This window comes from Phaenicophaeus curvirostris, chromosome 4 (assembly GCF_032191515.1).
Source record: "Phaenicophaeus curvirostris isolate KB17595 chromosome 4, BPBGC_Pcur_1.0, whole genome shotgun sequence".
Classification (NCBI taxonomy): domain Eukaryota; kingdom Metazoa; phylum Chordata; class Aves; order Cuculiformes; family Cuculidae; genus Phaenicophaeus; species Phaenicophaeus curvirostris.
The window spans coordinates 50,511,249-50,537,467 of record NC_091395.1 but is presented as its reverse complement, the minus strand read 5'-3'; the positions used below and the strand labels follow the sequence as shown (position 1 = coordinate 50,537,467).

At 40.7% G+C, this 26,219-nt stretch overlaps 1 protein-coding gene and 1 long non-coding RNA gene across 4 annotated transcripts; one reads left to right on the top strand and one right to left on the bottom strand.

The window, feature by feature from the left end:
* The first annotated feature begins 3,277 nt into the window (after positions 1 to 3,277).
* LOC138720151 (uncharacterized) lies at positions 3,278 to 9,043 on the top strand. Its single transcript, XR_011337378.1, has 2 exons — positions 3,278 to 5,476; positions 5,522 to 9,043. It is a non-coding gene; the product is annotated as an uncharacterized lncRNA (long non-coding RNA).
* LOC138720150 (OCIA domain-containing protein 2-like) lies at positions 6,536 to 20,751 on the bottom strand. Of its 3 annotated transcripts, none has more exons than XM_069856037.1 (8): positions 20,682 to 20,751; positions 17,451 to 17,585; positions 14,906 to 14,999; positions 14,014 to 14,067; positions 11,737 to 11,784; positions 10,650 to 10,755; positions 9,348 to 9,435; positions 6,536 to 6,726 (listed from the first exon to the last, which is right to left on the bottom strand). In XM_069856037.1, the coding sequence occupies exons 2-7, from the start codon at positions 17,508 to 17,510 to the stop codon at positions 9,354 to 9,356; spliced, it is 444 nt and encodes a 147-aa protein (XP_069712138.1). In that variant the 5' UTR covers positions 17,511 to 17,585; positions 20,682 to 20,751; the 3' UTR covers positions 6,536 to 6,726; positions 9,348 to 9,353. The 3 variants fall into 3 exon arrangements, with proteins under 3 accessions (XP_069712138.1, XP_069712139.1, XP_069712137.1); XM_069856038.1 differs by having other exon boundaries at positions 17,451 to 17,588; positions 20,682 to 20,698; XM_069856036.1 differs by lacking the exon at positions 20,682 to 20,751 and adding an exon at positions 18,858 to 18,899 and having other exon boundaries at positions 17,451 to 17,588.
* Positions 20,752 to 26,219: the final 5,468 nt, after the last annotated feature.

Below are 26,219 nucleotides of genomic sequence, written 5' to 3'. Positions count from 1 at the left end.
CCCTCACCACAAGAAGGATGTTGAGGCTCTGGAGCGAGTCCAGAGAAGAGCAACAAAGCTGGTGAAGGGGCTGGAGAACAGGCCTTAGGAGGAGTGGCTGAGAGAGCTGGGGTTGTTTAGCCTGGAGAAGAGGAGGCTGAGGGGAGACCTCATTGCTCTCTATAACTACCTGAAAGGAGGTTGTGGAGAGAAGGGTGCTGGCCTCTTCTCCCAAGCGACAGGAGACAGGACAAGAGGGAATGGCCTCAAGCTCCGCCAGGGGAGATTTAGGCTGGACATTAGGAAAAAAATTTTCACAGGAAGGGTCATTGGGCACTGGCAGAGGCTGCCCAGGGAGGTGGTTGATTCACCTTCCCTGAAGGTGTTTAAGGCACGGGTGGACGAGGTGCTAAGGGGCATGGTTTAGTGTTTGATAGGAATGGTTGGACTCGATGATCCGGTGGGTCTCTTCCAACCTGGTTATTCTATGATTCTATGAACTTTTGTTTATTTCAGGAATCGTAACGCATGCTTATACTAAAGTTGTTTATTGTGTGGGAATGATCATTTCAGGAGTTGACTGTATGAGTTAATCTAACATCTGCAGTGTGGACACTCCACGGAAAAGTGAGACCACCTCTATTTCTTGTCTTTCTAGGCTGAATGTAACGTTTTCATTCTGTCATTCCGTTGCATCTCATTAGTATCTCTCAGAGGACTCTTTTTTTTGTTTTTAGGAACAAGTTGGGTCTAACATCAAAGAATTAAAAAATTCTTTGGCTTTCCATCACATCTTTAATAAGTATTAAACACAGAAGAGTTCACAATTATAGCTATTCACTGAATAGGGTATTGGAAACTGGTATTTTGTCGAAGTTGGATCGCGTACAGTTTGCTGTGGCAATGTCTGCTTTGAACCTCTGATTCACTAAATAGCTGTGGGAGTTCAATCCCTTCTTTCCTTTTCCCTGCACATCTTCCATTAGTACCACCTTCTTTCAGAGTGGGGATTTATCAGTCTCGTGATCTTGTAGCAGCCACCCATGAGCAGCTCACTTATAGTGCACTTAAGTGATTTCGAGGGATTTTTAACTGAATCCAAGTGCCTTAGAGCTGATGCAGGGTTATTGTCACCAGTAGCAATGTGCCTAGATATGAAGAACTAGTAAGAGCAGTGACTGTGTGAGGAAAGGATGATAGACTCTTGTTATATTTTTACATGATTCCAGCTAATACACCCCTAATTTTTCTTAATTAACCAGGCCAGATGCTTTCCTGCAATACAGGTCCCTCACTACTCTTCAAAACTCTCAGCAAGAATGTAACTTCGTGTTATGGTTTGTATTTCCAGCTGGGTATGTTTACAATCTGATCTGACCACAAAAGACAGCCGCATTAAAAAAGATGTGAAGTTGTCCTGTGGCCCATCATACTTACATGGTTGTTAAAAAATGTGAATTAACTCAACATTTATTGTAAAAGAAAGTAAATTTTCTTTTATTACAAAAAATAAATGTTAACTACATTTAAAAAAAAAAAACCTCTTAGACCTTAAATCAAACAGCAGGTAATGGCTCTGAATGCTTAACTATGAATACGTCTAAAAAACCCTCTTTAAACTGACTGTTTTTGCAATTTCTTAAAACTCTTAAAAAAAAAAAAAAGGCAGTTGCAGGGTCAGTTTGAAGGCACCCATAGCATTATCCTCAAGTCTGTTGTTACCAATGTGCATGAACACAGAGAGGAGGGTTGTGAAAATGTGCCTCAGCTTTTCAACAGCTGGTGAAGCCCTACTGAAAATCTCAGTTGTGAATGTTTTCATCTTTCCCTAAACTAGCAGGCATGTTTAGAATCCCCAGTAAGTGCACAATCTGACCTTTCCAGGGATTTGCTCCTACTAAAGTTGTTTGGAACATCTCTATGTGAAAGAGAAAAATGTAAGTGAAAAGTAATTTGAGTAGCTCAATGGAAGTTAAGCAGATTTGTGGAAGCCTGGAGAAATCATAGATACTATTACAAAGTGAACCCATAAACTTCATGCCTCCTTTAGACTCAAGAAAAAATCCTGGCTAGTCCTCTGTTTGTTGGAAAAAACAGCAGTGTTTATTTTTGCGTGCTTCATTTGGTGGCCCTTGGTGAGGAGCTACTTCAGCGCGTGCATGCTGCAGGATGCACATCCCACCCAGTCCCTTGGCGGTCATACACACCCCAAACCTATTGTGGAAAGGCTTTGCTTGCAACCCAATCTTTCTGACTTGCAACCAGAACAAGTTATCACTCTGATCTCTCAAGTGTGACACTAGCACTATAAATAACCCTTTCCTTTTTTGCTGCTTGGTCACCTATTATTTGTAGAAATCAACAAATCGTGTTTGGATTTTAGTCTCAAGGTAATAAAAGGGACAATTTGCATCTTATTACTATTTCAGGCTCTCACCTTGGGTCTGTTCATATGGGTTTGCACTAGTTCAGCTAAGCCAGTGCAGGTTTGGACACAGATATGCCTCGAGTTCATACTCTCAAGTGTGGTAAGTACTGGATATAAAACACCAGCAGGAGGCAGAAGTTTTGAGGCACCTTTGAGGAGCATTAGAATCTGAACCAGGGAATACCAGGGGCTATTGTACATTAACAACCTTAGCCAAGGCACAGATTTCCAGTTCATAAGACTGTCAAGTGTATTATTCTTCCCAAATAATATGGAAAATGAAGCAATTAGCATTTTTATTGAACTGAAATAAAGCAATACAGCAAAAGCAGAAATACATAACTGTTCAGGTTATAAGATGTGGTGAGAAGTGAACAGATTTTTGGATCCAGCAGTGACTGAGAGCTACTGGAGAGTAAATGATAATCTTTTAAGGACATCACATGTAAGTATTTACTTCAGATAGATGAAAATGTTATAGTTCTTAAATCATGGCTGTTAAAGAGTCAAAACATTAAAGCCTTTGTTTCTGTTGTCTTTAATGCTAATGAATATCAGTTACTTTTATAGTTATGTATTGCTGTTTTAATACTTATTTGCTGGGTTTTTTTTGACTGAGCAATTAAGAATTTCCTGGGATTTTAAGCTACACGACAACACATGGTAAAACATAGTTTCAACATACAGTCATAATGTTCTCAGTTCAGCTTGAGCATATCTTGGCAAAACTAAAAAGCAGGAGTCTTCTAGGAGCTACTTTCATACTGTGGTGCTGCAGTAAACAAAGAAGGATGTGTGATAAAGACATTGCACTATCTTCTGATACAAAGGATATTCCACCACAAACTTGCACTTATCCTTGAAATGAGAAAAAGTAAGCCCCAAATCTTACTTTTGATAAGGATTTATAAAAAGTTGGAGAGTAAGCTTTCATCTCCCCTTCATTCCCAGTTTTAAAAGAGAGTTATAGACCTGCTGGCTTGCCTGAAGTCCAGCTAGTAAGTCAAGATTTAAACAGGAATGTTCTTTGTTTTCAATCTACCATTGCTTTCTTTTCTGAAACACAACATTGTGGTTTGGGGTTTTGTTGTGGTTTGTTTTGGTGTTTTGTTTTTTTTTTTTAAATTTGGATCAAATACAGCATTTGTAATATGATTCCAAATAGCTAACAGGAAAGTCCCCAAAGACAAGCAGTCTATTGCAGTCATTTGAGGTTAATGTGATATTCCCAAGCACACAGTTGAAGTGCATTCTCTTCACCTAGTCTCTGGGTGATGAGAATAATCTCTATTTTCCACATACAAATGATGAGTAGGAAGCTATGTATGTTCATTGGATTTTTTTTAGCCTTTTTGTAACATCTTCCTGCTAAAAGGGAATGTATATCTTCTTACTAGTAGAAGAAAATACTAAGGAAATTTTTAGCACTATGTAAACAATGCTTGATTCTTTGTAAGGTTAACTGTTTTTCCTCATGGAGATCTCCTCTTATATTCCAGACTGAAAAAAAGATTAGGGAAATAACTGATTACCTCAATTCTTTCCCTAATTTTTTTAATAGGTTAACCCTAAATTCAATGTATTCAACTTCTGCTTCAATTAAAAACAAATTCTTTAGCCGACTTGTATAGAATGCATGATAGTAACACTCAGCATAGGTTAGCTCATTAAATTGCACATAATTACTACACAATGGCTGCCCTAACTTAGAGTTCTTGGAGCAGTCTTTGTTAATTTGGGATTATCTTGGAAATTGTCTTCCCAAGTAGAAAAATCATGGGGGCCTGGCCATGAGAACGCATGACGTTTTGTACAGCTCCTCCTGCCCCTGCTTTGCCTAAGTCAATAATGTAAAATAATCGGTATGCGTTCAAATGTTCCTTTCTGCATCATGCAGCACAACTGCTAATCCTCATGTCTGCCTCATGTTCTTACATAACTTTTACTGTGAACTACAATGTACTTTTTCTTATCTCTTTGTCAAATCTTCAGAAGCTTAAAAGTTTAACGAGGTCCTGTACACTATCCAGTGCTAAAAAATCCAGCATCTGTCCGATTCCACCCTTAGAACACACATCCAGACGCCAGCAAAACTCCAACACCTTTGTAAGTCACAGCACAATGAAAGCCAGTTGGCTTCCATTTTATCAAATGAAATAACCTGGTACAGAATGTGTTGTGAGTCCTTTTGAAGCTAGTGCTTTTGGGACAGTTAATTAATATAATTTTTTTTCCATTATTTTAAAATGTTTGAGTTATACGTAAGAATTATTGCAACATCGTTAATACCTCATTATAACAACTTGTTGCCCACCTGCTCACTTGACTAGATTTGTTGGTCAAGCAATGCAGAAGAAATTGTATTTTAACAAAATTAAATAACAACCTCGTGAAACATACTACCTTGTTATTTCTCAGATGAAGAAGTATTATGTGGAGCCTGACACTTGACAGGCTTAAGAAATTATTTGGCCATAAACCCTCCAAAGCATAGAAAAATGCTTTAAAATACTTTCTAAAGAGCAGTTTGCCCATAGGCTGTGATCATCTAAGCTAATACAGCTTAGATTCACAAACAGCCTTTTTTTTGTGACAGTATCACAATAACTTATGAACTTAGATGAACACAATTAATTAATCAGAGTGTTGCCTCTTCCAAAGTAAGGAAATAAAATTCAGAGAAAAAAAAGAGGACACTAGTTTTTATATAACAGTACATTTACTACAACAAAGTAATAGGAAACCTGAACAAAATTACATAGAAAGCAAAGTTAAGTAGCTGAGCTGTAACCTCAGGAGGTAACACTAACCACAACAAACTCTGAGAGTCTCAGATGAAAGGTCCTCAGTCATGTGCGACGGTCTCCTTGCCATCACACAGATGTAACAGCTTGCCCCAGGTAACCCAGGCATGACTAACCTTGGCACAGTTTGCCTCTGTTATCTCGACAGCAGATGTCAGATGAAGGGGAAAGTAGCCAAGAGATGTCACCATACAAGTTTTGCTGGCTATCACAATATACCTGTGACAATTACATTATTTTCACAAAGGAGGTTGACTGCTCTGTGGTTGTGTAATTTCTCTCCCTGTAGCCCCTGCTGAAGGCTCCCCAGGGTGTTACCTGCATGTTCCCCCAGCATCAGCTCTGAACCCTTTACTGAGACTGCTAGGCAATAGCTGTGGAAAAAAGTCTCTGGAAAGGTACAAAATGTAAAACTAATGCCCCTGTTGAGGCTACGGTTCTTAGTAGCTCAGGAAATCAAGAGGACAAACACTAATTTGGAAAGGTATAAAATCTTAAAGAAAAAGATCCCAGAGAGGCTAGTTAATTCAACCCTTCTCCTCTTGCCTGGTGGCTGCCTGTCTTTTATGTGTAATTAATAGATACTTTATACTTTTTTATCCTATATATCCTGCTTACAGAATCAATTTGTGCCCAGGTAAAGATGCCCAAAGAAGGTGGTTCAAAAGATGGGTATGAACCATAGGCATGCGTATAAAAGCAAACAAAACCACACAGAAGACTGGTTTCATCAACTGACAGTGAAGACCAAACTTTTCAGTAGCTGCACGTTTGCTTTCCACATGAGCACCACCACTATGTTTAGGGGAAGTGTCCGTTGTTGATATTTCATGGAAGCTGGTACATCATGCTGTTTGTAGAGACCATATGCCACCTAGTTTTTTCTCAGCATCTTCTAGCCTTGGATTGTGTGCAGATCATAAACTGTTCCAAAGCACTGCATCTTCTTGTTCACTATGAATATGGAGTGTGCTTTTGATATCCCTGACAGAGTGGACTTTTTATGTGAAAATGCCCTATGAAAAGCTGGTTCAGCACAGTAACTGCAGTGTGACACTACCCTAATGAACTTCTAGCTAGTATTCTTAAAACAATCCATAAACAAGGAGCCAGCTCAGAGACTGAACAGCTGCTTAACTGTGCGAAATCATGTAAACGTCCTTGCCCCCGTTTCCTTTTGACATGGAAAAGGTGCCAGTATATGCCATTTTGCTTGCTACGCAAAGTATCACCAGCATCTAAGTACAATAGAAGAATTTAATTTTTCATCTTTAAGAGCTAAACTGCACTTAAGGGAGGATAATAAGGCAAAACACGCTGAGAAGAGAGAGAAGGGGAAAATCCCAAAAGTGTATTGCAAGAAAGAGGTATTTCCGATGAGCAGGACTATGTAATATTATGCAACTACTTTAAATGAGCTGATTTGCAGCAAACCAAAGACATCATTTCTTCTGTACAGGATAAAGCCTTGAAAGATGAAGCTGATCCATAAGATTTTTACCATCTTCACCACATCTGTAAATGGAATGAAAAAAGCTGTTTTTACCTGAGGGGCACCTTGGGTTTGACATGAAATACACAGCTTCTTGGTGATTTCTCTGAGAGCTCTGCATAGCTTCTGAGCATAAGACAGAACCTTTGGGCTCAACAACATGAATATAATTTTACTTGTGCGGTTCTCCTATGCAATATGGTGTATACTTAGCACTGACAGAGGTGAGGTGCACTCAGTAGGGTCTCTGTACATTTTTAGAAGACAGCATGATAAATTAAGTTTTTTTATTAAATCATGGAAGAGGTTATGAGGTTATTATTGTCAATTTCTAACAATACAGAAAATAACACAATGCTTACAGTATTTATTTTCCTAAGTTTCTATAGCCTATCCATCAAAACATCGAAACAAAAATTTCTGGCAAATTCAACGTTTTTTCTTCTGTCAAAAAAATTGGAAAGAAACACACTTGTCTTACATTTGTATTCAGGCTATGTTTCTGACTAAGCTTCCTAGCCCTTTTAAAAGACAGACAAGAAGACCTAAGTGGCTGATAAAAAGTGCAGCAATCAAAGTCTTTGATGAACATGTGAATTGTAACAGGGGACAGGTTCCATAACATGAATTCCAGGACCCAATGCAGAAGGAAAACAAACAGTAGGGCTTGTGGCATCCTGCATTCTTTCCTTCATACAACTGCCAGACTCCTTTGTATTTGAGACAATTTGGAATTTGTTTAAAAGTTAATTGGTACTTATACACTGGGGAAAAAAAATATTGTCAGCTCACCGGGGAAGGCTGTAAAAGGGAAAAAGCTGAAAAAGAAAACAAGTTTGGATTTCAGGTTCAGCAAACCTCAGCTCTGACAAGCAGTGGAGGTAAATCTCACTGTCAATATTTAATTCCACTGCACAACTAACTGCTATTAAGTGACCATCCTCAATTAAATATGCTTTGGGGTCCTTACTTGAAATAGGTGAGGAGACTGGCAATGTTTATTTATTTAAGAGAAAATCTTCCAAAGCACTTAATCAGCACAGTAATACAGCGGCTTAATTAAGCTCACAACTGCTAATGGATTTAGAGTGAAGCCTGACCCACTTCCTCCCTTGTGCTGGCAGCAGCAAGTTAACCCTCAGAAAGGTTTGGAGTTTTTTTTCCCCTATCCTCATGGGCTGGATTCCCAGCTACAGCAGTGAGTGGTTCTGGAGGGTCACAGCCCTTCATGACCTCTACAGCTGGCACAGGGGAAGCACCTGCCCATGTTGGCAGCAACCCTATTAGGTGAGCCTAAGCCAAAGTGCGGTTTCTATTAGTGGCTGAGCAGTTCTTGATATAAAATGCTCAAGCAGCCATGAAGTTAATTAAAACCAGGAGTTTATTCAAATGGCTTATTTCAAGACAATCCTTACTGCCATAATCATAGAATCATAGAATCATAGAATAATCAGGTTGGAAGAGACCCACCGGATCATCGAGTCCAACCATTCCTATCAAACACTAAACCATGCCCCTCAGCACCTCGTCCACCCGTGCCTTAAACACCTCCAGGGAAGGTGACTCAACCACCTCCCTGGGCAGCCTGTTCCAGTGCCCAATGACCCTTTCGTTACATACTGAAAATCCATCAAAATCTCTCTTCTGGGTAAGTAAACAGGTTCTGCTAGCATGCTCCTCATTCTAGATTGTCTGCAGCCATGCACTTCAGCGCAAGACAGGGAATGTTATCAACATCCTTGTCTCAGTTCCTACATTATATATGCCAAAGAGATTAAATCCAGCAATTTCCGCATCAGGATTTTATTCCAAGCTACAGCTAGAGCGATAACTAACTCGCATGGCAGATTTCAAACAGGCCCCCTGCTCTTCTCTCCTGCAGGCAGCCAAGCTATTTGCAAACACTTTCACACATTCTCCTCCCTGTGAGAAATGTAGGCCACAGCTTATCACGAGCAGAATGTGTGAAAATGCTTTTTAAAAGACCAGCTGCTGGCCCATTTTTTTCATAGACAAAGAGTGAAAGTGCTTTTAAATATTTCCCTGCCTTCCACCCTGTAAACTTTCCTTTTTGTGCAAAGGGAACTTTCCCAGGTGAAAGTATCACCTGGGCCTTTTCGCCTCTCCAGGTTGGAGCTGCACTAGCACCACTCCTACATCACCCTCGCAAAGGCCCTGGACAAACCAGAGCACTGGATGAACCTCCACTCCCTCCAAATAAACAAACCAACCCACCCCCAACTGTGCCTGCTTCTACACTCTCGATATTTTGATGTATTCTTAAATATCAACATCATCTGTAATTATTTGATTCTTAAGTAAAAAAGTTGGAAATTGAAAGGAGTTGCGTTTGTTTCAAACAAGTAATCAATCCACATTGATTCCAATTAGGGGAATAAACAATACTTTGCTACAGCTAAAGTAGAAATTCCTCAGAATTGGGGGATTTCAAATTAGCATAAAAGGTATGGAAGATAAAAATGGAGAAACAAATTTAATTACAAACCACAGATAGATAATATTTTCTTGACTAATGCTGAGATTTTAATCCGTGATTTTCAATATATTGTTCAAAGGTTTCAAAGATTATCACTCAACATGGAAAACAAAATGAGAATTTATTTTAAATTTCAAGGTTGCTTACCTGGGTCTAAGACGATGAAGGAATTGAATCTTCTTTCTCATTTGATCTCAATTTTGCTTCACACTCTTTGCAAGTATGATGACAATGTCTACAACATTGAAAGTAGAAAAAAATATTCAAGAATTTTGCTGAATTTCTTCTAATACAACCATATATCACACTGGCAAATGTTCTTGAAGAAGTAATCTCTTGCCTATGCTTTTGTATTATTATAGCTACTTTATGGGACATAAACTGCAAAAGATGACATCTAAATGTCTCAATCAATAAATCCTGGTTAATTATTATTCTTAACTACCACTTCCAGCAATCACCAAAAAATAATAGGATTTTCTAAGCAGAAAAAGACAATCCTCGCCATTGTAGCTATCAATAAGGAGCAGAGATTTAGAAGCAATGCGTGGAATACAAAAGTGACAAATAGCCACTTTGTGTAACACCAAGTGAGGAAAGTAATAGCTTTGTCATGGGGAAAGAATGGGAGTGGAGAGATTTATGAACAATGAAGAAACTTCCCATTATCAGTCAGGCATTTTCATAGGCATAAAAGCTCACATTGGTCTGGGAGACAGATGTGGAAAGACAGAAAATGATTTTGGGTAAGACTTTTGAAAATGCTCTTTGTATCTGAAAGGTGCACATGAGAAGCCATCCTGGAGACAAAAGGTACTACTGGAAGTGGAAGGAAGAGCTCAGAAGGAAGTCAGAGCATGATTTGATGGGAAAGAGTACTTTATATGAAATACATGACTAAAACATGGAGGTGACAGGAGGCAACCACCAAGTTCTATCCTACGGTTAGAGCTGCAAGGTGGAAAAAATCCCCTTGCAGTTTGCTCTTCCTGATTTGGCATGAGAGTGTGAGGTTGGGGAAATCCGCAGAGGAGGAGGTTAGAATGTGGGTTGAGATTGAAATTGTTAAAAGATGAGGGTAGTGTAACAAAAATCTGCAGGAGGTATGGTAAAAAGGAGGATTCAAAGGGCTGAGTGATATCATAGATGATCATGAGACGTGACGAAGCAAAATAGTAGATGGAGTTGTAACTGTTGTTCCGTCACACTTTAAAGTATGATAATTTTATTTAAAGAATGGATTTCCTAATGACAGGTATTACACTGAGTTTATTTTGCATTTTCTGAAGAATATTTAGTAGTTTCTAATACTGTCACATATAGTCTAAGAATATGAGCAATACCTCATGACCTGATCACAAAATTTAAATTCATAGTTTTGCTGCATGTTATTTTTGCTATTGTAAAGACTATTTTTATCTAGGATTAATTATTTAAATAAGCACAAACCTTTTTTTCTGTGGACCAAATGGTACAACCCCAATTTTCTCAAACTTTTTTTGGCATTCTCCTATGTATGACATCTTTCCAGCAGCAAAACCTAAGACACCAGCAACTATAAAGACAGATAACAAAACACTGTCAATACAAGAGCTTAAATCAATAGTCTGCAATTGCCTCCATTTTAATCATATGATGAGTTTTATGTAGCATGTCTTCTCAAACATGTCACAAACTCATGCGAAGTTATTCAGGGATGATTTCAATAACTACTGAAATAACACGAGAGACAGCAACTGGTCCAATACAACGCAGACAGGAAAAGCCATTACAAGATTTCAGATTCAGAGGAACGGATTATGGAGAAAGCCCACAATGAAATTAAATCACAATGTCAGCACTAATTTCTCTTGCCCTTGTATGCACACTATGGTATTTCTGATGATCACAATTTTAGCACTTTTCTTCTCAGGCCTTCTAAGAAGCTAGAACATCAGCCTGCTATGCCATCACACCAGAGCTTTCACTCATTACAGAGTCAAAGTATTACTTCAATATCCTCAATTTTCTATTGAGATTCTACTGAAGAAAGAATCAACTTACTTTCTTGCCATTTAAGATCTACCTTGCTGTACAGGTTCTGTGCTTTTATTAGCTTTCTTTATCAATGTGGTCATGAACTAGACAGCTAGGATAAATCAAATGAGCATACAGAAAGGAAGACAACCTTTTTACACATTGGCCCCTTGATTCCATAAGCTACGTGATTTGCTAAGCATGGCTGATAAACAAGACTAAGATTATTTATAAAACAAAGGTGAGATTGGAGTTTTTACCAGATTGAGAGGTTATATTCTATAATATAAAATAAGTTTAGAATGTAAGTGCCTCATGAAAATATTTACATTAGAAGAACCTTGTTTCATACTTTTATTTTTAAACACAGCAGAATTCTGCCTTCATAAAGCACTGTGGTAACATCTCATAAATTCAAAAACAGTATGAGTTTGAAAAGAGATTCAGAGAGGTGCATCTAAGGTCTGCAGATCATCTATAAATAATCTTTCTTTTCCTTTTAGAATTGGGTACAACTTACTTGCCATCTTCGGTAATGCACCAAATCTTGGATTTGCTGAGAAAATGCCTAAAATAAAATAATAAGAATGCTTATTCTCTTGAGGGACTCGCCAGCACTCAAAACCAAGACAGTATTATTCCTACAAGCTTTTGCGTTTCTGAAGGTGAATGCTGTACAAAATCTTGAAAGTCTGTAAATTCAGATTTAGGAACATCAGGGCACTTTCTATTGCACTAGTTCTTAGTACACCTGTCTTGGGGCAGTTCTAAGTCACAGGAGGGAAAAAATCTGGACTTTGCAGGATTCCGTCCATGCAGGGGTCAGAGAGGAGGAGATGGTGGCTTATGTTTCAGCATAAACCAATCTTGCTAATATAATAGCAATCTGAAATCTCTTACTCGGGGTTCAGTTCCTTCTGCTGTGAGAAGGAGGCCCAAACTCTTCTTCAGTAGTTTTCCATGGCTATTGATTTAACTTATGTTAAACTGTACCACTAGCTTCCTCCTTTGGAGATGAGAGAACATACATTTTGACCTTTAACAGCAGAACACAATGTGCTGAACAAGAAAACTGAAGGATTATCTTCAGCCTTTCCCACCAAAATCTACCTTCCCCCAGTCAGTATCAGGAGGTGGAACCAGTATGCGTCTGAGAGCACGTGTGTCTGGCAAAGGAGTGCCGTGCTGTGGATGAGGGCCCCACACAAAGATCACCAGAGCAAAGGGAAGGGAAGCAAGCACTGTTTGCACTGTTACACGCATTCAGCGTTAATGAGGTTCAGAAGGTTCAGCTTCTTTTGCAGCCAGTGTACTGTGTGCTGTCATCACTGAGGAGTGTTTAGACAGAGGAGTACTCAGTCAGTGCTAAGTGCGAGGGCCTTCGCCCACTGGCCTCTATGCAATCTTAAACTGGATCTCCTGGGGAGGGAGGAACAAAATTGGTTGTTTCTGAACATCCCCCTTCCCCTCTTTCCAACTGTTGTCACACCGTAATTATTATTTAATACAGGCATTTGTTATTTCACAGCTGATAAGAAATGTCCAAGCACAATGGAGAGAAACTAAGAAAGTATCTGGTGCCAGAGAGTGGCATAATACACTGCAGCAGCCCCAGTGCCCTTCCTACCTCTGCTTACCCTTTTTCAGAGGTGTAATCCTTTCCCTTCCCTCATACACTCTCCTTTGCTCCTTCCCTCCTCATCTGCCTACAAGCTTATAGGCCAAGGAACCCACATCAGCCTCTTGTGGTACAACACAACTTTTAGGTTTCCTACTCCAGTTCTCCCGATCATCTCAGTTAAAAAACTGAATGTGACAAGGAGGAAACATGGTATTGTGGCTGGAACAAAAGAAGGAGCTTTCAACCACCCACAGTGAAAAAAGGTTGAGCCATTTCCACCTCCTCCTTTTGCTGTCTCCCACCTCCCACACCTGGATTCTCTTCTACATTTTGCTTCCAGTCCTGTGATTTTTCTCTTCCCCTACCTGTCCTTGCTGTAACTGGCTGCTGACAGGCTGAAGGACTCTTGTATTTGCTCCTCTGGAATACACCAATCTTCTCAGTCTTCAGGGTGGATGCTCTTCACTCTTTTCCCAAAATGCAAACCTCAACCTTATTATTAGTCAAGACCCCCATAGGGGAAACTGCACATTGCCAGGCACGATGTGTCGACCAGGCTCACCCACCACATAAACAGAACACAATTCTCTTTTGTGTTAGCCTGCAGATCACAAGCCACCTCTATAAAAAGCTCTCTGTCTCCTCACTTTGGCAGTATTCCTTTGTCCTTTTGCACCAAAGCTGTATTCATATTGATATGAGGTCACTGTACAAGCATTGCCAGCATTTTTCAAATAAACCAACAGTTAGAGTTACAGCACCCAATTCTAATGCCCCTGCTCCGTACGATGCTGTGTCCTGCAAGCAGCCCTGGTGAAGACTCTACTAAACTGCATGTGATCATGGTGAGAGAGTCTAGCCACCAGACTCCAAATTAATGAATTGTCTTTTCATTACATGTTCTTTCAAAAGAATGTCTGTGCTAATGCATATATAATGATCAAAGCACTATAACGATGGTGATGAATGAGAGGAATGTTGAACTTGAAAAACAACAGGCTTTAGGGAAACTTGCATTTCGGTAGTGTTTGACAGTAATGGTTAGTGTTTGATAGGAATGGTTGGACTCGATGATCCGGTGGGTCTCTTCCAACCTGGTTATTCTATGATTCTATGGTAGTAATGCCAGAATCTCAACTTCATAACTCAGGACCACCCTGTATTTTCTGTATTTACCTTTTGAGACCAGCCCCTGGGTGACAAGCATGCTCCCAAGAGACAAAGGAAGAGCTGTAAAAATAAAAAGGAGGAGAGTATCTGCTATCAACCAAAATTTGTGACCTGTTTGTTAAATACATTACTCTATGTTAAATATTTTATTTGCTTCTAATGTTAAACACATTCTAAACGTTAACTTCGCATATAGTCTTAATCGCCTAATACATCTGCTCAGTCAGATTACTGTCTCTCCAAAGCAAGGAAGGCTGTGTTCACGCAGTGCCAGACATCAGGCATGCTGTGGCATCTGGAGCTAGTGCATTATATATTTGTATTAAATGACAGTTTCCATAACCTGAATATCTCCACTCAGTACTGAAAAACTAGTAATGACAGCAGCTCCAATTAAATGCTGAAACAAACTGACATGGTGGACTTAAAAGGCACCAAGTAACTAATCTTTTAGATAAATGTCCTGAAAGCTAAGGATTTTCACAAACCCAAGACACATAGACATGTCTGCCTTTCATTCAAAGGCAAGAATAAGTATGTAATAAAGTAAACCATTCCTAAGGTTGTTTTAATAATGGACTTCTAGAAAAGAGCAAACTTCATGACTGTTAAAGTAAGTTCATATTAAACAAAAGCCTAATTTGACTGTTAAAGTAAGTTCATATTAAACAAAAGCTTAATTCACCCATCTTTACCTACGATGGTTATGCAAATAATTCAATTTACTCTGTAGTAACATATTGCTCAACTTAAAATAAGGTGACAGAGTTAACCCACAATAATATTCCAACAAAATCCAGTGTGTTACAACAAATGGCATGGCCTTTTGCAGACAGTTTTGCAAAAGTACATAAAGAAGTCAGTCTCAGTGCGATAAGAACAAATTTGGATCACCCACCTCTGTACCAGAAACTCTCCTTTTTGCATTCTTCACGGATCCTTGCAATTTCTCCAGCATTGCCAGTTTGTGAGATGGGACAATAGAACATTGGCTGAAAGGACAGACCTGGGTTAGCTTATTAAATTCAATCTCACAGGAAGAAAAACATAAATCCGTTCAAGAAGAGAAATTATTTTAAACAAAAATATAATGCAAACCCCAACCAACCAAGCAAAACTCCTTGTTCTGCTGCTAGCAGTGTGATGAAATACTTGATACCCCAGTACAGAGACAGAAACAACTACCCAGCTTTTAAGTGAAAACCACTCATCCTGTTGGTCTGTGCTTTCCTAAAATAGCTCAGCTGCTGCTAACCCCAGAAGTATATTGCTCTATTTCTGTTAGCCAGAATGACAGGAAATAAAGGCAGAGTGGTAGTTTCAAAAAATGAAGTTCTGCCCAATAGAGAAGCCAATGTAAGGTCAGTAAGAGCAGATTTTTGCAAGCATTCAGAGAAGGTAAACATAACCTCTACCAGATTCCCCTAACTAGCCTAATTTTCTCTCTCTCTGAGCAGTTTAAATATATTCGTCATTAACTGCATCCAACCATACTGGCTTCACCTTTATAATAATTAGCTTGCCAACAGGCTTCTTTTAGGCTAATGATAGCTCTTTCTTTTTCCATTTTGATCATAAGAAAAATGTATTCTGTCTTGCATTTGACTATCCAGCGTATTGACATGTGATTATAAATAGATTGTTTTCCTTTCTTTAAGCAGTGAGTCGGTTGTCACTGTTAACACTTGTAGCATCATTATTGGACATCTGAAGTATATGGGTATACTGGTTTTCACTGGGAAAGAGTTTATTTTCTTCATAGCAGATGGCATGGTGCTGCATTTCAAATTTGGACCAAACCAGTGTTGGTAACACAAGGATGCTTTAGTTTATTCCTGAGTTATGTTTGCACAGTGCTAAGACCTTTTCTATTTCTCAGGCTGCCCTGCCAGAGAGTAGGCTGGGGGTGCATGAGAAGTCAGGACATGACACAGCCAGGACAGCTGACCCATGGGATAATCCATACTATATGACGTGCTCAGCAACAAAACCCATGGGAAAGAAGAGGTCATCATTCAGCTAAAATCAATTGGGATGTCAACATCCCGATTTTTTACAGTTTTTCTGCAAAAACACAACCACACATATCCTTGAAAGCAAAACCAGACTTCATCTGAACAAGTAGTGCCTTGGGAAAAAGAGCACATTAATCTATTACAGGATTCTACCTCACTTTATGCCTGACTGATCTATGACTCTGTTACCATAATAATGAAATGCATTTTGCATTGAGCTAATCAATATCTCCATTCTTCAAGTACTGCTCCCACTAAAGGAATGGTGCTGCTGCTTGGGTAAACCGTGGAGGTGATTCCACTCCAAACCCTGGAGAACCACTCGAAACTGGTTTCACACCAATGTCACAGCAGATATAATAAAATCCAAACAGGCTGAGTTAAAGATAAGGAAATGAGTGTCAGTGCCCTGAATGTACCAACTGGCTTTGCAACCTTCCCGTCCCCATACACACCCTGCCAGGGGTTTAGTTGTTTGGGCTCAAAGTCTAAAATGGCACAGTTGCGTAACAATGAATTAGACTGTTGTGAAAACAGCAAAGCTGGGAGACAGGGCTGCAAGAAACTTTGCCCAGGTCCTCTGCCCTAGGCTTAGGAGCTGCATTTAAGCTCGCCTTAGCTGGGTTGGAGGTATGCCTGTACCTGGCCTTTTGCCATTATGATCCCTACCTTGCCTTGTAACTTGACATCCTGTCTTGCCATCAGATTTGCTTTATTCCCATGGACTTGTCCAGCAATCACAAGACTGACTGTTGGCTTAGCCTGCTTAATGCCACTGGATCTTCTCTGCTCCTCTCTGGGGTACTGTGGGTCTCTGCTCCTCGTCCCTGAGGTCACAAGCCCCGCCCACCTTGCTGTCACTCGTGGCTTCTGGCCCCCTTCCCTTGTAAATCAGCAGGATTTTGCTGCTCTCTGTCAGTGACAGGTCAGCAACAAGGTCATACCACATGTAAATACCTAGTGGTTAATTACATGCTTATAGCATAAAATGGTAAAATCTGAAACCCCTGTGGTTAGCTGATTTCTCCAGCAGAGTAGAATGCTCAGCTGCCAGGTACTTACTTAGCTGTGTGGTACTTACTGTTCCCTTCTCCCCTTCTAAGTACATCCACATGCACACATACACATGTGCAACTTGATGGGTACAGGTTATACTGGACTAGTACTCAGACATTAGGGCTCTGCCAGTTTGTAACTAGTTTAACTAGCACAGCATAAACCAGAGCCCACTCTCTTAAGACTCCAAAGTTCATAGCCCTCTGAGTGCAGTGCATCAGGCAGAAAAGAAACACATAGCCCTTTCTTTTCTTTATTTATATGCTTAAGCTAACAGACGTCTGTTTCTCTCTTCAATGAGAGCAACTAATACAAAATCCCAGTTATTCATTAGCTATAGCATCGCAAGAAAAGGGAGGAAACCCAGCTTACCCATCCAGTTTGCTTCAGCGGAGACGTCTGACTTTCCTGCTGTGTTCTTTCTGAAGACATTGTCTCTTTCCTCGTACTCTGCCGCTGATCTCGGTTAGCAGAAATAATGTGTTTTATGCTTGGGTACCTCTCTTTCTGCTAGGTACAAAGGTGAAAAGCTGAATTAGTATGCTGATACTTTAAGTTCAGTGTTCACCTACAAATCATAATGACCAAGCAGAAAGGAGTAGATTTTTTTAAAGTAGATAGAACCCAGTCACCTCATTTACATACAGTTTACAGTGCAGTGTGTTATTTATTTGCAATAGAGTTGTAGGTAGCCTAATTCAAATAGGGAAGTCGGTAAGTATTATTAGGTGCTGGATTGTGACCTAGCACAGCACTCCAAATCATAAAAATAATGAGAACAAATGCCAACAAGTCCTCCAAAAAATCCCTATTTTTTATTGTTTTGTAGGTCAAAAAGTTAGGTTCTTTAGTATGCTGTCCAGAATCACTGTACTACCGCTATCTTCACTGCCATCATCTGAAGTTTTGATTCCACGGGACTCACAACGCAAGCCTACCACAACTACATGTGTTTCCAACTAACACAATCCAGTTACAAACATGATTTAAAAAAAAATCTCTGAGAAAAAATACATGCCAAAGAGTTTTAGATCTGCGATCTTCCGTGCCTGAGAATTGTGCTGCTCGGGAAAAGCAAGAAGGAATCTCATTTATTTCTGGAGTAGTTCAAACTTCTAAACTGTGATTTTTACCTAGCACTTTGCTGCATGGTTTGGTACTTTATTTATCAACATACAGAGCACTGCAGCTTTTCAAAAAGTACCTTCTAAGAATGGTGGCACTGGGCAAGGCCAAAGTGACTGCCAAGGGCAGAGTTAAACAGGAAACACATGTAACACTCGAATAAACTGATTGGGTTTTGGCATTCATAATATTACTGCATAAAACACTTCCTGCACATACTTGGGGTCAGTTACATAGCTAGGAAGTTCAAGCAGCGTCTGCTTCACACACACACTGGATATTCAGACAGCAGTGCTGCTTTGAGTGATGGAACAGGAACAACATGACCTCCTCTCCCTTTGACAAAAAGCCTTAATTAAACATTACATTTACGCTAATCTGCACTTTACACTCAGTTGCTCTGAGAAATTACACTGACCACTGTTTTTCTGTAAAAATTTAAGTTTGAACAGGCATGTAATGTTGGGAAAGCCCACAGCTCTTCACTGTCTGCCTCACCCTGACTAACTAACAGCAATTTAATTTTTCCACCAGTCTCTCATCACTTAATGCAAAAAAAATGAATAAAACTTTAAAGAGGTTTATGTCAATCAAAGACACAAAATCATCTTGTTCTTGTCTGCTTTCTTGTTCTTATCTGCTCACGAAGCCTACCTGTGCAGATGGCTGCATAAAAAGCATCACTGGAAAGTACTGGTGACTGCTACGGTTTCTAACTGCTGTAATAGATTTTAAGTGCTCATCTTTTTCATATGGGTAAAAAAGTTGAGTCACTGGAGAAAATGCATAAATTGAAAAAAATACAAGGCGTATACATTAGGATACAAAAATCTGCAGCTTGCCATTAACCGTCTGTATTGTCTTTAGCAGATATTTCTCCAGAATTTTAAGTTATTCAGCTACGCTTCTGCTTCAACATAACAAAGAATCCCAAAAATATGTAGCCCTTTAAGCAGTTTCCTGGTATCTCTCCCATGTTGGATGAAAGCTTAAAGCTATACTGGCAAAACGGAAGTAAAGGAACAGAGCTGAGGTAATAAAAATATCATTTAATTGAATTACTAGTATTAGTACTTTGTCCACATGCTGCCTCCTATCTGAGGAACATAAAAGTGTTCCCATATTTTGGGGCATCATGTCTTGGAAAGACAAGTCATCCTAAAAAATAATTTTATTTTCATTGACCTGTTGAAGAAATGTAACCATCTTGCATATTTTCACTGTAACATTGCTGTTTTCTTAACCTATGTTATTGTTAATGTAACAATTAACTGCATGCTCTCTTAGCTGCCTTAGGTAGAATTCCACGATGATGTTTTTCTGCTGTTCAACTGAAATATTTACGTAATGTGATTAAATCAATGTGGTTTGCAAGGATCAAATACTCAAAAAAACTTCTTCCTATGCTGCAAGAACTTCCCTTCAAACCCACACCATTCTGTGATTCTTTCTATGATTCTAACTGGTCTGGATCATTTACTCATTTACAGAAGAAAAGATTAATAGAAGACTGCTGAAAGATCTCCTGGCTTTGAGTCTTCTAAGTTATTGATAAAGAAGTGATATGCAAGAAGATAGCTAGGTTTTTCAGATATGGCAATTGGCAGCTTTGTATGCTTTGTTTCCACTAAGGAGCCTCCTTCCAAACTGATACAGTGACCACATAATTTGCAAGATTACTTCGGGGAGAAGATGGGAGCCAGAACTGCATGTGTTAACTGACACAGAGAAATGACTGGACGCAGTTGAGATGCTGCCTTTGCCCAGGGCAGGTGCCACTGAAGTACGAAGGTCACTAAGACAACTCAATACCACTTCAGCCCTTTAAGAACTGAGCATCCACCATAAGGAAGATGGAAAGACTCCACTCTGATGTTTCAAATGTCTCTTCTGAACTGGCTCTTGTGACAAACACTATTATTATGGTAAAATATTGAAAAGGACAAAGTCTTTGAAGAAAAGGCAATTTTTATTTTACAATTCAGCGCTGAATTGGATGCCCTTCCAAAAAAGGCATCCCATCTTACAAAAGCAGTAGGTACATACACTAGTTGTAGATGAAGAAGCGCATCAGTCTCCAGAGAATGTTTATTTTTTTTTTAGGTTATTCAAGCATGTCTGGAGACTTCCTTCAGGTTATCTCTTGACCTAAAACAACTACATCTACAGGTTGGAAAAGACCCCCAGAATTATGGAGCCCAACCATTCCTATCAATCACTAAGCCATGCCCCTCAGCGCCTCGTCCACCCATCTTCTAAACACCTCCAGGGAAGGTGACTCCACCACCTCCTGGGCAGCCTGTATCAAGCATATCAATAAATCTTTGCAGCTCTAAGAGAGTGTTTATCCTTTCAGTTCAGGTTATTTATCCTCGTCTGGAGATTGCCTGCATATTATCTCTCGATACAAAACAGATTTATTACAAGGTAATCAAACATACAGACCAGCTGCAGCAAAACTTATTAATTAATTCTCACACTCTTATTGCGTAGGAGAGTCACAGCAACAGCCGCAGAACCTCCCTGACGCCCCGCGAGCCTCCGCAGGCCCCGGACACGTCATCCCAGCGACACCGGGGTGTGACTCTGTGCCTCCTGCTGATTCGAGGGGCAAAGGACGCGGGTGACGACACGCAGAGCGCCGGGAAACCTGGGGTTTGTGGGAGGGGTGCACCTCGAATCCTGTGTTCAGTTCTGGGCCCCTCGCCACAAGAAGGATGTTGAGGCTCTGGAGCGAGTCCAGAGAAGAGCAACAAAGCTGGTGAAAGGGCTGGAGAACAGGCCTTATGAGGAGCGGCTGAGAGAGCTGGGGTTGTTTAGCCTGGAGAAGAGGAGGCTGAGGGGAGACCTCATTGCTCTCTATAACTACCTGAGAGGAGGGTGCTGGCCTCTTCTCCCAAGTGATGGGGAACAGGACAAGAGGAAATGGCCTCAAGCTCCGCCAGGGGAGGTTCAGACTGGATATCAGGAAAAAAATTTTTCGCAGGAAAGGTCATCGGGCACTGGCAGAGGCTGCCCAGGGGAGTGGTTGAGTCACCATCCCTGGAGGTGTTTAAAAGACGGGTTAGTCAAGGTGCTCAGGGCATGGTTTAGTGTTTGATAGGAATGGTTGGACTCGATGATCCAAGAGGTCTTTTCCAACCCAGTGATTCTCCGGTACCTGGCGCGGGCTCGTCCCGAGCATCGCTCCGCTCCCCGGGCTCCACCGCCCCCTCCTGGCCGCGGGGACACGGGGACGCTGAGGGGGGACCCGAGGCGGGGGGGGGGGTTCGGTGCTGCCCCCGACGAGCTGCCTGGATCCTGGTCCCACCGGGATCCCTCTGCGTCGCCTGGGCTGCTCCGTGATCTAGTGGGATGTCCCTGCCCATCGCGGGGGGGTTAGAACTGGATGATCTTTACGGTCCCTTCCAACCCAAACGATTGTATGATTCTATGACTCTATGACTCTATGATTCTATGACAGCCGCATCCTGAAGGAGCCGATGAGGCTCCTCCCGAGTCCTCGCGTTTCCCAAAAGGAATTGGAAACAGTCTGTGCAGGGCAGACGATGTTGGAGGTGTCCTGCAATCACTTTCCATAATTCAATTTTGACCGTCTTGGAACGAAAAGTGTCACTTATCTACTTTGATTTTAATAGTATAAAGCTTATGTAAGTAAATAAATACGTTTTGATATTATCAAGAGGTACATAAAAATTGAAAAAAAGAAGATAAATATTTTGTTTGGTCAAAAATAATCTTGCAAGAAAGTTATCCAGAAAATGTCAGTTCAGAGGGTGGGCATTTTTCCTAAAGAATATAGGAAAAAAAGCTGTGCTGCTTTCTCTGAAAGCAATGCCTTGCTTTAATGATAAATGTCATAAAACAAAACATGGAAACCTGAGGTTTATTTTTGCATTTCACCTTTAATAAGAACTGTTGGATTTGTTTTTTTTGCAGCAAGACAGTTTTTAGGGGAGTATCCTAAATGGTGATGTGACACTTCAGTGCTTATCTTGAAATGAACAACTTCTGAGACCAGCATTACACTTCCTTCTCTGGCATGACCACGACATCTCAACTTCATAATAGATGTGACATAAGCCATCATGCATTTTCTTAAGTCCAGAAAAGCTTCCAGCTTCCAGATGTCTTGGCTGCTTGAAGCCCCTTTTCACAGGGCAATCTCTCGCTCTTGCCAGCCAAAATAGAACACTGAGCTTTGCTGCTGCAAAATCTACTCCTCACATGGAGGTTTGGCAAGAGCAATGTCCTGAAACATCTCTTAAAAGTGTACCTACTTCTGTGATCTAAGGGGTATTCTCAAAATCATATGTAAAAAAATATTTAATAGATACTGGGTATATGTTGTTTTAAAAACTGTGATATACAAGGAAGTCCCTCTTGAAGCAAGTCTCTGATAACCAATTAATTCTCAGCTTGTTCAGTTGAAACTTGCTTAAAGGCTGCTGGAATGACAATTTCCCTATGGGTCATGTACATGCCTTGGAAGAGTGGTTGCTTGGATTTTTGCACCTTGCGTACAAAAGTGCCTATTTAAAAAGGTTACACTTCTTATTAATTTTAACTAAAGTTAGTTATCACAATTATGTTCCTCAAACATATTTTTTAAGACTTACCAGAAAGTACTTCAGAGCTGTGAAAACAGAGTGAAGTTTATATAAAGAAACCAGTAAATATTAGTGCTTCAAAATAATAAACACACACTAAAAGGAATATCGTTACCTCTCCAAAACCAAACCTAACCTTACATGTGAAAGGGAAAAAAAAGAATAACAAAAAAAAAAAAAACCAAAGAGGAACTTAATCCTCGGCTGAGGAATTTTCTACTGTCAGAGTAGAAAGAAGTCAAGGAATTGAGATATTATGAACTCAGGAAGGTTTGCAGGATCTGGCTGCTTGTCTGGAGAACCTTTCAGAAAACACTGCAGAGTTGCCAGGATCCAGCCACCAAAGGCAAAGCCTTTGTGTGTATTTAACAGAAACACTATGTATGCACATAGCATTTCACAGGAGGAAGAACCATAGTTTGGGTTGGAAGGGACCTCAAAGATCATCCAGTTCCACCCCCTCTGCCATGGGCAGGGACACCTCCCACTAGATGAGGTTGCCCAAGGCCCCATCCAACCTGGCCTTGAACACCTCCAGGGATGGGGCAGCCAGAACTTCCCTGGGCAACCTGTGCCAGTGCCTCACCACTCTCACGGTGAAAAAATTCCTCCTTATGTCTAGTCTAAAGCTGCCCCTCTCCAGTTTATACCCATTGCCCCTCATCCTATCACTACAAGCCTTTGTAAACAGTCCCTTCCGAGCTTTCTTGTAGGCCCCCTTCAGGTACTGGAAGAACTCTAAGCAAGTGTGATAAACATGGTTTGTTTGTCCATTATAAAATCACAGAGATTGTTAATCGCTTAAGAATTCCCTGAGAAACAAAGACCTGGAGTAACAGAAACACAGTGCAGTGACAAAAATGTATTAGTAATAAAAACATTTCGAGCATGAAAAGCTGCGTAAGAATTACACAGTAGGGCATTGTTCTCATGGGTGAATAAAAGACATCAAAAGTCACAGCGGGAAACAGTCAACATACTTCTGAGTAAAACATTAAGCTGTCCTTGCCATGTACAAGAAACTATATAATCGTTTTCTATGTCCTGGCTGATTCCTGGATTTACTTATTTCTATTTTACACTTGGTCTGGCCTGTCTTTTAGCAGAAATTAATGCTTGACAGTTATCAGATGTTCAAGGTTTAGGATTTTCACTTTTCAGCATGCAGTTTTCTCTTCTCTTACGTTGCAGAGCTACAGGCATACTTTCTTTCCCACAGTAAAGGCCTGCAACACTAGCCAGTTTCAATGGGGTTATAGCTGCTTGGTTCCCGTAATTGGTCTTCATTGTACCTGCCATTTCTAATATGTATTGAAATGAATCAAGACCTATTATACAGAATGCATCACTAAAATTATTCTGGGGCATGATTTGTATTTTCACTGGAAAAAGGTCTTCAGCAAGTCTCAATATTTTTTAGTCCTGAGTTTTAGGGCTAATTTACAAGAGGTGAGGTTACACTTCAGCCCCGGCGCAACAGATAAACACTATTTTGTAGTCAACATACTGTAACCTTGAAGAAATGACAATCAAATTATCACTGAGTATGAATACGCATATAGTTCTGCATAACAGGTTTAAAGTTAACAATTCAGAAGCTTTATACTGTTTTGCAAACAGAAGAGGCATCTAATGACCTGCAAGTCTCTGTGTTTCCACTGTGACTGTGGCAAGTGCCTTACTGTGAATGCTTTTTATCCTCTAGTCCTCTGGCACTTTGTCCTCCTTCTTAGTCAAAACCATTCAGGCACATCTGTACTGGGCGATGTGCGAGGACGACTTCTCCCAGGTGTCTGACAGTTCTTTTAAAATCCACGTGTTTATTTTTGGTTTCAAAACATGTTTGTATCGTAGTTTGGACTCAAATAAGGCATTGTTTTTTTTACAATCAGTAGCTTTAGCAAGGTTTACCCTGTCAATACCAATACAATTGTGGGGCTGTAATTTATTTTCTGTTAAATTCAGGCAATTTTTTTACATCTGCCTTAGGTTAAATGTATATACTATTCTAAAAATACTAAAAAAAAGAAATACTGTTCTTAAAAAGTAAATACTATTCTAAAATGAAAATACTCCTTTTTCTGCAAAAGGAAACTCCTGCTGCAGTATGCTATCTTGTTTCTTGGGGTTTGTCATCACAGTATGCCTGTATAGATCAAATGCTACTGCTTTATTTTTTATCAGCTATGCATGTGGCATTCCAAGAATAAAAGAAAAATATAGTGAAAGGCATTCCTACACATATATGTGTAGAAATGCAGGGCAAGTGCAAGGTCCTGCAACTAAGCTGGGGCAATCCCAAGCACGATTACGGGCTGGGTGGAGAATGGATTGAGAATAGCTCGGAAGAGAAAGACTTGAGAGTGTTGGTAGATGAGAAGCTCAACATAAGCTGGCAATGTGAGCTCCCAGCCCAGAAGGTCAACTGTATCCTGGACTGTATCAAAAGAAGTGTGGCCAGCAGGTCAAGGGAGGTGAATCTCCCCATGTACTCCACTGTGGTGGGACTTCACCCAGATTACTCTGTTGAGTTCTGGAGTCCTCAGCACAGGAAGGACATGGAGTTGCTGCTTGTTTCAACTAGTAAACAAACAAGCTAAGCTTCTGTTACAATCACATTCTTTCTCACCACAAGCTGGCCAAGATTTATTGCTTAAGCTAATTCATTCCCTTAACACATCCAACACAACGACTTAGAATCACAGAATCATAAACTAGTTTGGGTTGGAAAGGACCTTAAAGATCATCTAGTTCCACCCCCCCTGCCATGGGCAGAGACACCTCCAGCTAGATCAGGCTGCCCAAGGCCCCATCCAACCTGGCCTTGAACACCTCCAGGGATGGGGCATCCAGAACTTCCCTGGGCAACCTGTGCCAGTGCCTCACCACTCTCACGGTGAAGAAGTTCTTTCTCATGTCTAGTCTAAAGCTGCCCCCCTCCAGTTTATACCCATTGCCCCTCATCCTACCACTACAAGCCTTTGTAAACAGTCCCTTCCCAACTCTCTTGTAACCCCTTCAGGTGCTGGAAGGTTGCTCTAAGTTCTCCTCAGAGCCTTGTTTTCTCCAGGCTGAACAACCCCAACTCCCTCAGCCTGTCCTCGCATTGGAGGTGCTCCAGCCCTCTGGTCATCTTCGTCCCCCTCCTCTGGACCCGTTCCACCAGTACAGGTCAGTGGCAACCATGTCCACTGATGGTCTTCTCTGGATTTGTCCCACGGAGCCAGGATTTTCCAGTCCCTGGTTCAGAACCGATCCCTCCGCCAGCCTCAACAACCGCCGGGGGGCGCTGTGCTCCCCTCTCTCCTGCAGGGGGCGCTGTGCTCTCCTTTCTTCTGCAGGGGCGCTGTGCCCGCCTCTCCCCGCCAGGGGGCGCCGTGCCCGCCGCGCTCCCGGGGCTGCGCTG

What these genes read in the sequence shown, in the direction of transcription:
- LOC138720150 (XM_069856036.1), bottom strand. Translation starts at nt 18,884, where the DNA reads ATGCTTTTTATGCAGCCATCTGCACAG. An exon ending in TTATGCAGCCATCTGCACAG is followed by an intron (nt 17,589 to 18,857) that starts GTAGGCTTCGTG and finishes CTTTGTACCTAG; the next exon opens with CAGAAAGAGAGGTACCCAAG. An exon ending in TGCATTACCGAAGATGGCAA is followed by an intron (nt 10,756 to 11,736) that starts GTAAGTTGTACC and finishes CTGTCTTTATAG; the next exon opens with TTGCTGGTGTCTTAGGTTTT.